General features: G+C 42.8%; 1 protein-coding gene and 1 long non-coding RNA gene across 10 annotated transcripts in view; one reads left to right on the top strand and one right to left on the bottom strand.

Moving 5' to 3' along the window:
• Positions 1 to 14,925, bottom strand: part of ENOX1 (ecto-NOX disulfide-thiol exchanger 1) — a 554,610-nt gene that overhangs the window by 13,392 nt on the left and 526,293 nt on the right. For all 9 annotated transcript variants that reach the window (XM_038569621.1, XM_038569620.1, XM_038569619.1 and 6 more), the window contains one exon: positions 9,145 to 9,247. In XM_038569621.1, the coding sequence (XP_038425549.1) occupies positions 9,145 to 9,247 (103 nt within the window). The remainder of the gene's footprint in view (positions 1 to 9,144; positions 9,248 to 14,925) is intronic.
• LOC111091822 overlaps positions 1,263 to 14,925 on the top strand; it is a 30,575-nt gene continuing 16,912 nt past the window's right edge. The window contains exons 1-5 of the long non-coding RNA XR_005376282.1: positions 1,263 to 2,130; positions 2,979 to 3,089; positions 4,446 to 4,684; positions 4,804 to 4,919; positions 6,976 to 7,167. This is a non-coding gene — a long non-coding RNA (uncharacterized LOC111091822). The remainder of the gene's footprint in view (positions 2,131 to 2,978; positions 3,090 to 4,445; positions 4,685 to 4,803; positions 4,920 to 6,975; positions 7,168 to 14,925) is intronic.

Raw genomic sequence — 14,925 nt, 5'->3', positions numbered from 1 at the left:
TATTTTTAAAAAATAACACTTATTTGCATTTGTTACGTGGGAGGAAGGGGGCGGCATCCTTAAGGGGAAACTCCAGTTGCAGGCTGGTGAATGGGGGTCTCCCTGCTGTCCCAGGCGGAGGACAAGTGGCGCTATGGTCACTAGGATCACAGGGAGTCCCCAACAAATTGGTAGGTGGGCCCTCCCTTCCCACCTCTATTAGAGGGCAAGACCTCTGGCCTTGTGAGAAGGTGAGGGTGTTCCTTTCTCCTGGCCCACGGACTCTCCGAGGCAGGGAGGGGGGTGCTCCAAGAGAGTGGCTCATAGAGCCATGAGGGGTGCTTCAGGATAGGGGCAGTAGCCCCTTTCTTGGTGGGAGATCTGCTTAGGCAGCAGACCGATCAGCCTTTGGGGTGACAAGGATATGTGTATTTCCCACTGGGTATGGGGGCATCTTAGAAGGCAGAGTTTTGAACAGTCTTGTGGTGCATAAACCACCCCAAGGGCACCAGCAAATAGAGAAAGGCATTTTTTTGTATTAATCTCTCTACTGGACAGGGACTCATCACCATCTCCTAGATAACCCACAGCCTCTTCTATAAATATCCATGGGAGCGTGACGTGAAGTTAAGTGTCTTCAGTAGAATAAGTAGAATGAGTCAGATGAGGATTGGGGTGGGGTATGGGGAAGAAGTTGATAACTTGGCCTAGGAGATGAAGTGCTGAAAAAGAACATTTAGGGATACCAGTAATGGGAGGACCTGGAGCGGCTGCTTTTGTTGTCTCTGTGGACATGCTCCCTCATCCTGGGTGTGTACCCCCAGGGAACTCTGCCCTTAGACAGTCTTTGGGTGTTCTGGTTCAGTATTGGGAATATAGTATACATTTACAATAAATGTATTTTGAATGAATTGATCCTCTAGAACTAAGATTTGCCAGTATACTTGTTTAAAATTTCTACTGTTCTCTTATTGATAAATGGGGATAAATAAGAACCTTAAAAATTGCTACCGTACTAACTGGTGATGTTTAGCAGTCTTTCAAAAATCAGGTAACTTTGAGGCATTATCCACTAGTGATTCCTACCCTTATCCTATTATGGATTCAGGACAGAGCAACCTGAATGTTTTAGACATGGAAACCTTTTTTTTTTTTTTTTTTAAAGATTTTATTTATTTATTTGAGAGAGAGAGAAAGCATGAGCAAGGGGTAGGGGCCGAGGAAGAGGGGGAAGCAGACTCCTCACTGAGCAGGGAGCTCAATGCAGGGCTCAATCCCAGGACCCTGAGATCATGACCTAAGCCAGAGGCAGACTCTTAACCTACTGTGCAACCCAGGTGCCCCAGGCATGGAAACTTTTTATTGAAATTCTTTTGCTCATAAACGTAAGGAGAAAATGCTTATATGATTTCTCTATATCTTTGTAAAATCAGACTAGGAATCCTGACCCAGACATGAATATCTTCCCCTGGACGGTATTCAGAACTGTCACTGTGGTAGCTGATATTAATAAGCCATTCGTTTTTCTTTATAAAAACTGAGCAACTGCCATTAGATTCATTTGGGGCCAAAGTAGGTAATGAAATAAAGCCTTCCCAAGCTTTTCCTATGGATGGCAACTAAGCTATTCAGTACTGCTTGCGCTACAGCAGAAATAGGAAACATTAGTCATATCCTCCCGAGTACTGCGCCCCTCCTATTCCCTACTCCCACCCTGCCTACCGCTGCCCATCACAGTGTCATCACTGCAGAAGCATTAGTCATGCCATCTGAGAAAATGTAGTTCCTAAGCTCTGGTTTTGGATTGCATTCATGGGTGGGGTGAGGTGGGGCTTCCTGAATAATTAACTAAAGCCTCTTTGTAGCTCCTTTAAAAAGAACTGGTATAATTTCGGAGGATGAAAAAGGGCAGGTGGAACTTATGATCTAACGATTAATGCTGCAAACCCAGAAACTGGAGACTGTGTTATGGTCCTCTGGGAGGGACCTAAAAGCTTGGAGAAAAATACACTACCAACTGAACTACCATTACTGAACTGGTGGATCTCCAAAGGGACAGTCACTCCATCACTGTTCTTGGCTGTTTTCATGGAGAAGCAGAAGTCTCCATATTTAAGGATGAGTTTCCCAGCCAGGAAGATACAACTAAGTGTAAGTCACTGATTTAAGAAAACAACAACAAAAAAGGAATAGAGGAGGCTGTCCCTACTCTTGGGCTTTCTGCATATTGCAGGGCCTTAAAAACCGCTTTAGAAAGACCTACAGACCAGCTCTGTACGGCCTGTGGTAGACCCCTCATTAGGAAGGCCCATTTAAACGGGCACATAAAAAAGCATTTTGAGGTTTTTCCATGAAAATCATTGAGTTTATTCCCATTTTTAGACCTGACTAAGATCGAGGAAGTAGCAGCATTAAAATTAGCCAAATGGTGCTAGATTTTCACTGCTTCATTCACTCTTCTTTAAGCGTTTCCTTAGCAGCAATTAGGTGCCAGAGTGCTAGGGACACAGCACTGCACAAGACAGACAAGGCTCTTGCTCTTGGGGAATTTATATTCTAGGTGAGTTACAGGGGATAAACACAAAGATTAAAAATAAAGGAAATATTTTCAGCTAGATAGCGGTAAACATAGCGAAGGAAACCTAACAGGCTTGAGCTTGGTGGAGTGCTACTTTACGCTGAGAAGGGGAGTCAAGGTACATTTTCCTGTGTCAGATGGGAAGGAGCCAGCCACAGTCAGCCCGGGGACAGGTGATTTCAGGTACAGTCAACAGAATGTGCAGGAGACCTGAGGTGGAAATGAACTGGCAGGAACCACCATGGCTGGAGAGTGGTACAGCATGCGTCTAGAGGTAGGTGGGGAGCCAGATCATGTAGGGCCATGTATTATGGCAGAGTAAGGGGTATGGATTAAATCCTAAACATAGCAGGAAACCAACAGAAGAGTTCTAAGTAGGGGCGTGATATATCTGAATTACATTTTAAAATTTTTATTCCAGCTACTGTTTGGTGAGTAGGTGAAAAGGAAACTGGGAGACCATTTAGAAGTGTCTGCACAGGACCTGAAGTGCTAAGTAGTGATTTCAACCAAAGAGGAGAGGGCATTGAAGGTAGGGCTGATGGAATGCATGTGAGTGTTGGCGGGGAGGAGTCCTCAGTATTTGGCCTGAGCAACTGGGTGGGACCATTTTCTCAGACAGGACTATGAGGGGAGGATCATATTCGGGCAGAGAAAAGGGGGAATCAAGAGTTTGGTTTTGGCCCTATTACATTGGAGATGTCCATTTGGATCTAAATGAGGATACCAAATGGCAATTGGAGAGGGTACAAATTTGTGAGTCAGTGGCAATAAAAAGGGATTTGAATAAAAATGCTCAGTGAGATTACGTAGGTAGAGGAGCGTCCTCAAGACTGAACCCTGAAGCAGCACAAAAGTTAGAGGTTAAGCTGAGGAAAACTCATCAATGGGCGTGATCCATAAGAAAGAATGGTGTCATGATAGCTAAGAGAAGAAAGTATTTCTGCTCAGAAGGTGTGAGGAGTCAACTGTGTAAAGTGCAGATGACAAATGGAAGGGTTGAGATTGGCAGTGTGAAGGTCTCTGATCACACTAACAGAACTGCTTCCGTGTGAGGGTGCGAGCCATACTGGAGTGGAGGCTGTGAGTGTAGACAGGTCTTTGGAGAAGTTAGGTTTGCATGGGGAGCAGGGAAATAGCTGTTGGAGTCAAGACAAGTTTTCCTTCTCTTTTGTTTTAAAGGTGTGAGATAGCAGAGTTCGTGTTAATATGCTCAGGGTATGAGCACCTGCTTACGTGTAATATCACCACGTAAGGGGCAGCGCAGCTTTCGTAACAGCCCTCCTAGATTACAGAATAGTGAGTTGAAAAGGACCGTCTGATCAGACCTCCTAACTTTATATGACACGAGAAATTAGATCCACAGTGGATATGTGATTTGTCGTGAATCCAATGCCTGCATCCGCCAGTGCTCAGAATGGGCCTCCCTTGCTGAAGGCTGTTTAGAGATTATCAGGCACTGTGGTTCGTCACAGGGCCAACCCACCCCTCTCCCGTCTTTTTTTCTCTGGTGGCCTCCTATTTAAAACATTTTATTGGTTATCTGTTACGAATAAAATACCAGTTTGTATATTCATTTTGGTCAGATGGAATCCCAGCAGAATATACCCCCCTTCCTCAGGCTATGTGCAGTTTCACTCCAGACTGTCAGCTTGGAAAGTTCTGGCCGAGATGAGCTTATCACTACATCCACAGTGGCTGATTGTCTCCCAGGAAGTTTAGAAAACCCTGAGGCCTGGCAGCTTACTGGGCAAGCGGGCCTCCCAGGGAGTCCTGGGAACCTTGGCTCTGCAGAGGAGCAGCTGTCCCTCTAGACAGTTGTGTCTTGCTGGTAACCAACAGAGGCCTGGCCAGAGGCAGCCTGAATTGTTCTTGTTTCATGTTGCAGCCTACAAGGCTTCCTGGACACTGAACTGGAGAGACAGCAGGGGCGATGCCGTGTGAAATCTGGGCTTCCCCCTAAGCCAGGAGTCTGCACAGTGCTAAAGCGTTCATGGGAATTGGGGAGAGGCTGTGAGTAAGCGGTGGAAGATGGATCAAACACTGGGATTGGTCTTACGCTTCTCAGTGCATTGGGATTCTAAAACGCTTTAATTGTCCAGAAAAGCAGCTTGTTCTGCTAATCTGGTGAGTATGATACTGATCTTGTTTAGTTTTTTTTTTTTTAATTTAAAGAAAAAATAAAAAATGTCTGTCTGTTGGTCTTACTTTAACTAAACCCTTAACACTACATCTGGTCCTTTCAGTACATTGTTCCTTGTGTCTGAATGGGCCTTGACAACTCCCTTATCTATCTGGAGAAATTCTGTGCATCCTTTAGGACTCGTTCAACCGTCCTTTCTTCCAACAAGGCATCTTTAGCGTAAGTAGTCCTTTCTTTGTGTTTCTGATTTTAGTACAAACCATATTTCATTGTCATTAGGTGCTGTCTTTCTCACTAGTCTATGAACTTCTTGAGGGAAGAGACGATCTGATCACTAGCATCGGTGAACACGGGTTTGGACCTATGGCAGGCCAGTAGTTCGTAGAGCCTGGTCCCATTACTGCCTGTTCAAGCATCACCCTGGATGTTAGTTTTACAATAAACACAATCTGTGTATGTGGGGCCAGAGAGTCCGCCTTTTAAACAGGCTGCCCAGACGATTCTTTCCCAGAATGAAGCCTGGTAATTTTTATAGCAGGCTCTTGACAAATGTTTGTTGATTTATTGATATGGACATTTGTGTCTTGGAAACAAGATTTAGGTCAATGACTCATTCTTTATGGTCAGTAGCTTTCAGAGAAGCACACACTTTCCAGATTACTTTTCTCAGGTGCAGCCTAAATGTAGCCTCAACTCCATTCACTGAAAAACACCAAAACATCACCATTTAACCTTCTTTAAGTGCATTTCTCCACGTTCCTTTCATTTGCTTCCTAATACCCATGTATTAGGGGGGAACATTCTCGCTCAGATAGAGACTAGTTGTGCACAGATGCATGAACGGGTGATAGTGATAGAAGTGGGGGGGTTTGACAGGAAGCAGCTGGTTCCTAGTAATATGTATCTGTAATATGTATGTCCTGATCTGTAGAGGAATCAGGGTGATCTGTAGTTTGACTTATCATTAAGAGTAACGGGGCCTGGGGGAATTTTGAAGAACAGATACTTTTTATAAATAAAGTTGTTGAGAAGGTTTGGACTATATCTGGATGGGATTTACAGTGATGACTAGCATTGACAGTGTGCCAGTCAGGGCTGCTAGGATTGGAAATCTACTGTATTAGAATTACTGAAAAAGAAAGAGAACATGGAGTGAGTGATACAGACCCAGAGTTAAAGTGTTAGGAAAAAACTCAGAAGAGATGCTATCAATAGAAATTTTTTTTTATCCATTCTTCATAACAGTAGCCAGTGGTTTCCAAAGTTTCTGTTCCATACAGGTTCAGTGCCTGCCAAATCCAATGTGTAGGCCATAAATGAAGTGGACAAGGAGCTTTGGCCTAGACACTAGGCAACATCACTGACCTAATGTGTAATTACTACAGAGCTGTGAGCTGTAAAATAGTACCCTGCATTGCCCTCTGTAAAAAATATGTTAACCTCTCTTTCCAAGCATTGGTTATAAAATAATCCAGAAATCACAATAATAAAGTGCTTTCTAAGGGCCGAGTTGGAAGATAGTACTTGGTGCCCATTAATCTCAAGCAGAAAGTTTGGCAGAATGGCTGACCTCTCAAGGGACTCAGGATCCAAATCTACAAAACCCCAATAGTATCTATGGAATCCCACCAATCTTCTGTTAGGTTTACCTGCCTTATATCTTACAGACTCCAGTTCTTTAAAAAGGGACAATAGAATGTGTAGAAGAATACCTACTCTTGCCCAGATAGATTAGTATAACAGTAATCACAAATAATTGGGATTGCTTGTGGTTTAGAAAGTTCTAGCCTCAGTTTTATGTTCTCTGTATTCCAGATTTGGATAGCTTATTTCTCACTCCTGGCTTCTCTTCCGGGAAGTCAAGATTTATGCCACTGTGCATTTTTATATAACATTTGTGTGTCCCAAGAGGGTGTTATCTGAATATATTTGCATATGGCATATACTATAGGTACCCAGAGGGGATGAAAGTTTTGCTAATTATTTCCAGTTCAAGGGAGATTTCTGCTGGGTTGCTGGCCTTCGAGGCTGACTTACAGCAGGCCCTCTCTACCCTCTATGTGCTTAATTATTCTGAGGGAAGATTCCGGGGACATTGCAAAGAGTATTCCTGACCTCTCTAGATATATCAGAAGTCCAGGGGAACTCACAGTGTCATTCTGCTTACAAGTATTCTTCAGAAAAGAGTAGCCCCAGCACCAGAAACTCCTTTCTCTGTCTGGCCTGGTCCAAAGCAGGTTGGGACCCATATTCTGTCATTCTGTCCTTGTGACAGCCCTCATCTAGATTCCAGAAGCTGCATGAGAAGTCTTTTTGGTCCCAACATTCAGCGTTCTACAAAGGACGAATGGCCAAACGCAATTAGCAGAGAGGCATACCGAATGGCAGGATCCATTTGCCAGTCTTGGAAACTCTTTTCAACCTCAGAGTTCCTCTGAATGATAATTCTCTCTGTGACTACCAAAGGGTAAGTACCTCGGTATTTGTGGGGAGGGTCTGGATAGGAAATCACATCTCATTTAAAACTTCCATTAAGGATGTTATTCTGTATGTTGGTAAATTGAACACCAATAAAAAATAAATGTATTAAAAAAAATAAAACCTCCATTAAGGTTGAATAAGATAAAATACCAAGGTATAGAGGTAATGAAGGGGGAAAAAACCTCCCAAGTTTATTTCAATAAAAGACTTGAGTTTCTAGCTTCCATTCTACCTAAACTTTGTCATATACTGATCAAAAGGAGTGTCAAATGCTAATATAGGTAAACCAGTTCAAAAGACCAAAAATGAGAGGGAAAATCTTGGAAAATTCAGAATTGGTTGTGCCTACTTTTTATTAAAGATTCTAACTTACTAAATTTTTTCTAGTACACTTGAATTTTTTAATACTAAAGGACCTCATGTTATAAAGGTAACCTCCTATCTACTCCTATTAACCTGTGGTGTGTAAAGTAGGTCATTTCTTAAATTTTGAAATAGCTGAAAAAAAGTGTGTGTGTGTAGTAACTATTTAGGAGACACTGTAAGTGAACTGTGTTCTCCAAGTAGAACATACAAGGAGAAGCAATCTTTAGTGAGATTCATTCCCATTTTTTAAAGCTTCAAATGGTATTACTCATGCTTAAAGAGGGGACGTTTACTGCTGATCATCATGTGCTTTTGTTCATACCCTAAAATCATGGGGGACCTCACAACTTTGTCACACTGAGCAAAACAGAAACAGTTGTCAGAGTTTGACATGTTTTCCAAAAGAAGAAAAATCTGGTTGCCAACTACATATGGGTTCATTTTGGGTTCCTGGAACTGATAACACATCAACATGTCTTATGAAACTTGTGCATGGCATGTTATTACAGCTGTATATCATCAGAGAGAAAAAATAATTGGTTTTCCTTAGAGTATCTCTAAGTTGATGTCATATTCAATAACCCTGTAGTTGAAAAATCTATATATGATGGATGAAGTTTGGACTATCTTCAATTTAATTCCTCCTGTGCCAGCTTCTACAGGCCCTGGCATACTGTCATTTTGAGGTGAGTGCATGCATTATTTAAAAAATGCAACCAGGTGCTACTTCTGCCAGAATATCAACTATAGAAGAACAATTTGTCTCACATGTACAACAGCCTCATTCTTCACTCTTAACTGTGCCAAGGAAGAGCCAGTTTAAACTTGGAACCCCACGCCAGGGTCAGTGCCAAGGCGCAGCTTGTATCAATGCTGTGCATTACAGACTGAGGAGGACAGCTTCTCCTTCTCAAGAGCGAGGACTTTGGAGATAACTCTTAAACATACTTCTAAAGTGGGTTCCCAGACACATCATCAGCCTATCCTCATCAAGAACTCTTCCTTGTGAGAATAAGTACTCGTTCTCAATCTGCTCATGAGGACTCTCAAAAGAGACCATTTAGAGCTTTGTTTTTGGTCCAGACCAAAAAAAACAAAACAAAACAACCAACCTAGATGTATTTTGTGGGGCAAATAAAGAATAAATTTTTCCTTTCTTTCCCCTTCCTTAGTGGCCAGGTTGTTTTATTTATCTTGGTTAAATGAATCCAAGCTTGGGCAGGGAAGCCTGGATTAGCATAGCAGTGGTAGTCCAGATGTCCCTATATCATCAACATTACAGGGCTGACCTCAGGATGAAGCTTCTCTTGAGTCTGGGGATCTGGCTTGATTTGGAACTTTTGGACTGGACACAACGTGGCCATCAGTTGGAAGTGGTGTGTCCAAAGTTTGGAATTCAGATTTGTAACATCTGAGATGCAAAATAATCTGTCTTCTTGTAATGAGTTTTATGTTGTACAACCAACTACTTTACATGATTACAGTATAGCAAAACCCTTTGGTTTTTATGTCCCTAATTTGAAGTTTAAGTATAATATGTTCTTGACAACGTTAAATATTATTTAAGATAAATAGATGAGGAAAACAATTTCCTTACCGATGAGCAGAGCTTCTTTCTCTGATTTTAAGCCTTGGCTTCTTTTTTCAATATTGTTTTCTCGGTCTTGGTTGACCAGTGCGACTGTCAACACATTGATTTCCTATGAAGTTAAAAACAGAAACCATATAGGAATGCATGTAGATTTTGTACATTTCAATAAAAGCCACCAGGTCTTTTCAACTCTAAAAAAAAAAAGGTCATCACTTCCATTTATAACTGAACATCAGCTTTTATAAGTAATTGATCTATGTGCCCAAAAATAGAAAGTAATACTAAAATTTAGCCTCCTGGCTGTTACTCCCAGAAAACCAAGTAACTATGCAAAAGTGGCAAATTTGGCATAAATTATCTTTTGTTCATGTTTTGATTAAACTCTGTTAGCAAAAAATATTTGATTATAGCTACTTTAACATGTTTTTATTTCAAATATAAAAAACTTCTCCCAAAACATGCACAAAACTGATTTATAATACTATGCTAGTAACTTGTATGAGTGTTTGGCGGAAATAGGGCCTATTGGGAAGGTGAGATAGGATTGTTATTAGAAGTGTTTACGTTGAATAAGTATATGTCCTTATACACAACTGTGAAAGGTAGATAAAGCGAAGGTTGAGAAATTCTTTTCTTTGGAAACTAAAAATGAAGAATTATACAACAAACCAATAATATGTGGAACACTGAAGTTGAACTATTTTTAGTTCTATGGTCTTTTTTTATTTAGAGTCAAAGAAAAATATTTGACTCCTATTCTCCCAGACCTGGTATTAGGGCTCAAAATGGAGAATGAGATAATAGAAAATCAAATGTAATGATCAGAGACATACATATTTGGGATAGAATCATTAGGGTAGTTGAGTTTCAGAGGAAGATTTCTCACTGAAAGTTATCAAAGAAGGATGAGCATATTGAGCAAACAGTTGAGGATACTCTATCAGATGATACCACAAGGCTAGATGTTCTAGAGATTAGTAGTAGGGTGGGGCGAAGGAGAACTTAGAAGGTCTGGGCAAAAGGTTTGGCAGTTGTTATCAGGACTAGAACTGATTATAGGGATAGATATTGATCCAGTTAATACAAATAAAAATTGGTCAGATAAAGGACATCTAGGAAATAAAAAGCACAAACTCCATCTGAAGGCATTCAAATAAAAGAAAAAAATAACTTCAGTGTGTGTCAATCACAAAAGTTCTATGAGCTGAATTTAACCTCTGAGCTGCTACTTTGTAAATCTGGGGTAATTAAAAATTGCCAGGAATGAACACTCTTCTAAGAAATTGCAATCGGCAGTATTTGGTGAGCATTTTGGAGGTTTGTCTAAAGGTCAGACTTACCTGCTGAAGTTGGAGTAAGAAATGAAGATGGGTGTAAGATAAAGATAGATCAGAGGAAGATGCTGGTTGGCTAAGAGGGTACTAGTGAGGCCTGAGGCTGATAGTGGGCATATACCCATGAGACAGTTGTCAGGAAGGGTTTAAGGAATGGTCCATATAGTGAGGCTGGAGACAGCTGGACATAAAAGACCATTAGAGATGAAAGATGTTCTTATATATCTAAAAAGGGATCTTGGGGAGTGTTGTTGGTTGAACGTCTGCTTTTGGCTCAGGGTGTGATCCTGGGGTTGAGTCCCAGATCAGGCTCCCTGCAGCGAGCCTGCTTCGTCCTCTTCCTGTGTCTCTGCCTCTCTCTATGCCTCTCATAAATAAGTAAATAAAATGTTTTTTTAAAAAGGGCAGATTCTTGGGAACCACCCCAGAAGGAAAAACACAATTCAGAAGTTTAAAACCAAACAAACAGTGATTTATGTAGAGGAGCTCAGAAGAGGAGTTAGAGGAAAGGTATAGGAATTCCCACTGTAATTAAATAAAATAGGGATGTGTTTTAAGAGCTAGAAGAGGTCTAGGAGGAAAGAGATGGAAGATATTACCTAGAATGATGATAGTATCATTTAAGAGATAATGAACCTGAGGGGCGAATGGAAACAGTACCTCCCAAGAAAAGGTGATCTGTTCACAGTCTGGATGGTAATTGGAGCCAAATGAAATTACTGAGAAGAGTTTATCAGACATCAGGCCCACATTAACTGACAAAACTGAGTGGTGTCCTGGAGCCATCACCCAGTTGAGGATCCAGGTTTAGTAAGGGAGAAGGACCATGGAGGGAAGGCTGTTAGTATGTGAGGAACAGTCACAGGGGAAGAATAGACAGAGACGGCTCAAGGGTCTTATCAGGCACTTGTCCCATATTCAAAGCTGGAAGGGGACATTGAGCAGGTCACAACAAATTCTCCAGGGAGCCAGAAAGGGCTTACCACTGACTCTTACTTTGATAACGACTTAGGGTTGGGTAAATGGGGACGGAAAGAGAGATGAGTCCTGGAAAATATCTTAGAAATCGACTATTGCAGCATGTGCTCTGCTGACCACAAGTGATGTTCTCCTACATGGTCACTGTCAGTGACTGTGAAGCAGACACCCCTCTCTTTAAGGCTTTAACAGCAGTCCACGAGGCCAGGGCCCCAGTGGTAACTGTGGGTTCTGCCCGGGGTGGATATGGTGGTGCTTTTCTGCCTCCTTCCCCAGGGCCCAGAACTATCTTGGGAAGTGGTACAGGGCCTAAAGAAGGCAGTCAGGCAGGCTCCAAGTAGTGTTGGAAGGTTGTAAGAAAATTCTCGTTTCCATTATAGTGCAAGGTGTGTCCAAGTGCACCGGGAGACCTGGGTCCACCAGGTCATTAGTGACATGGGCCAACCTGTGTCCACTCAAAAGCATTACTACTGACCAAGTGCCCTGGATCCTAAGCCAGTCGCAGGCTTGGTGATACCAAGGTGCAGACTTGGAGGTTCTGGCAAGATGGCAACATAGGAAGACTCTGAACTTCCCTCCTCCAGGGAACACCCCACATTATACTTATTGATAGAACAATTCCTCCTGAAGAACAACTAAGGCCTGACTGAACAGCTTCTACATAACAAGAGAGAGAATGGGAAGAGAGAGCAGTGAGAGGGTAAAGAAGGGAGCGCCTACCCCCACGCTGTGACTGGCAGTGGGTAGGGAAAGAACTGAAGGACCTGGAACTGATTCCTCACAAATTGGACACAGAAAAAAAGCCATTGCTTAAAAAGAGTGACTAGCATATAAAAGAGCCAGCCCTTGAACTCCACCAAATGGTGGAAGAGCTATGGGAACACTCTCTGGGTCCCAGAGACTGGAGAACAAGATGGTTTCCGCTCCCCCCTCCACCTTAAAAGCAGAGACCAGAATCTAGTCCAGTCACCATAGCTGGCTGGCCACCTCAGCAAGTCCCAGGACCCCTGGGCAAACACCAGCCTCAGATGCACTGGGGCACAGAAAAAAGCCATGGTTTATTTTTTTATTTTATTTTTATTTTAATTTTTTTAAAATTTATTTATGATAGGCACACAGCGAGAGACACAGGCAGAGGAAGAAGCAGGCTCCATGCACCGGGAGCCTGACGTGGGATTCGATCCCGGGTCTCCAGGATCACGCCCTGGGCCAAAGGCAGGCGCTAAACCGCTGTGCCACCCAGGGATCCCAAAAGCCATGGTTTAAAAATAGCAACTAGCCTATAGAAAATCCAGCTCTAGAACTCTGCCAAATGGTAGGGGTAGTTGCTGGAGTGCTCTGTGGGTAGGAGGGGCTGATAAACACCATCTAGTCTCACTACCCATCCCACACACCTTGAAAGCACTGAATGATGCAAAGTCCAAGTGGCCTCACTGGCCTACTACCTCCGTGAGCTCTGGATCCCGAGCCCACACCAGTACCAGCCAGCCCACCAAGGCAGCCACAGGGCGCTGCACACTAGAACACGTTTAGTTAGCATTCACCACAGCCCTAGCCTTCATGCCAAGGCTGCAACAGAAAGCACCAGAACATTCAAAACCCCCACCACTTTGGCTTCAGATGGCTTGCTAGGGCACCTCCGATGTAGAGTGTTATAGAACCTTTCGTCTGACATCTGCTTGAGCGACAACTGCCCTGCCAGGGCCCTCAGCCCATGCCTGTATCTGTTCCAGTCATCACATCAGGGCACCCCTGTACAGAGCACCACAAAACACTGCTACCCAAACTGGCTTTGGCTCCAGTTGCCTGGCCAGGGAGCCCCCTGCAATAAGTCCCCAGAGACATCCCAGTTGGCACCTAATTTAGGTACAGCCGTCATCCTGGGGTTGCCCTCAGTGTGGAGAGCTCCAGGACAAACTGGCTCGCACCTGCTTCAGCCGGCCTGCCAGGGGATATTTTGTGTAGTCAGTTCAGGGACCACACTATCCTGTGTCCAGTTTAGCTTTTGCTGTCCTGTCAGGGTGCCCCCTGCACAGAATGCCTGGAAAACCTATTGGCCTATACCCTGCCTCAACTCCATCTACTCCTTCAGCACATCTTCTGTGCTGAGAGTCCTGGAACATCCCAGTTTACATTCACTTGAGCTTCAGCTAGCCTGCCAATGTGCCCTCTGTGCCAGGTCCCCCTGGCCTGCACCTGCACTTTAGTTTCAGCTATTCTATCTGGGCATTCTCTGTGTAGACAACTCAGAGAACTCCCAGCAAGCACACTGCTTTGGCTCCAGCCACCCTGCCAGGATACCACTTGCACAGAGTTCCCTGAATACCTTAGATTGTGCTCATTTCAGCTTAAGCTGTCCAGTCAGGGTGCCCCCTATGTGGAAAGCCCTCGAACCCATAGCCTGTGCCAGCCACAGCTCAAGCCAACCAGCAAACATCACCAAGGACACAGAGGATAACCATATACAAGATGATTCCTTCAAGTTTAGGAGAAGTAACTGTTCATCTAATCCACAGAAACAGAAAGTTAAGCAAAATGGGGAGATGGAGGAATGTGCTCCAAGATAACAGTACAAAGCCTCACAAAAAGAACTAACTGAAATGGAGATAAGCAATATGCCTGATAAGGAGTTTAAAGTAATGAACATAAAAATGGTCACTGGGCTAGAGAGAAGAGTAGAAAAATCCAGTGAGGCCTTCAATAAAGAGATAGAAATGAAACTATAACAAAGAACCAATCAGAATCGAAGAACACAATAACTAATAAAATGGTAGATGGAATCAACAGTAGATTATCAGATGCAGGAGAATGTATCAGTGATTTGAAAGGGTAATGGAAAGCACACAAGCTGAAGAGCAAAAGAGGATAAAAATTTAAAAAATCCAGTAGGTTAAGGGATCACAACATGGAGCAAACAAACATTTGCATTCTAGGAGTCCCTGCAGGAGAGAGAGAGAGAAGGGGGTAGAAATAATAGCCAAAAATTTCCCTAACCTAGGGAAGGAAACAGACATCTAGGTCCAAGAAGCATAGTGCATTTCAAATAAGATGAACTCCAGGAGCTCCACACCCTGACACATAATGTCAAAGGTAAAGAGAATTTTAAAACAGCAAGAGAAAAGCAAAAGTTACCTACAAAGGAAAACATGCAAAGACTGTCAGCTAAATTTTTTTGTTTGTTTGTTTGTTTTTTGCAGACTTTGCAGGCCCGAATGCAGGGGTGTGGTATATTGAAAGTGCTGAAAGGGAAAAACCTGCAACTAAAAATACTCTACCTGGCAAGATTATGATTCAGATTTGAAAGAGAGAGAGAGAGAGAGAGAGAGAGAGAGAGAGAAAGAGAAATAGAGTTTCCTAGACAAAAGATAAGGGAATTTATCACCACTAAGTGAACCTTACAAGAAATATTAAAGGGACTTCTTTAAGTGGAAAAGAAATGGTCATATGAGATGTAATAAAATACAAATAAAAAGAT

The sequence above is a fragment of the Canis lupus genome, chromosome 22 (assembly GCF_011100685.1).
Source record: "Canis lupus familiaris isolate Mischka breed German Shepherd chromosome 22, alternate assembly UU_Cfam_GSD_1.0, whole genome shotgun sequence".
Taxonomy (NCBI): Eukaryota; Metazoa; Chordata; class Mammalia; order Carnivora; family Canidae; genus Canis; species Canis lupus.
Note: the sequence above shows the minus strand (reverse complement) of the source record. Positions and strands in the feature narration are given on the sequence as shown.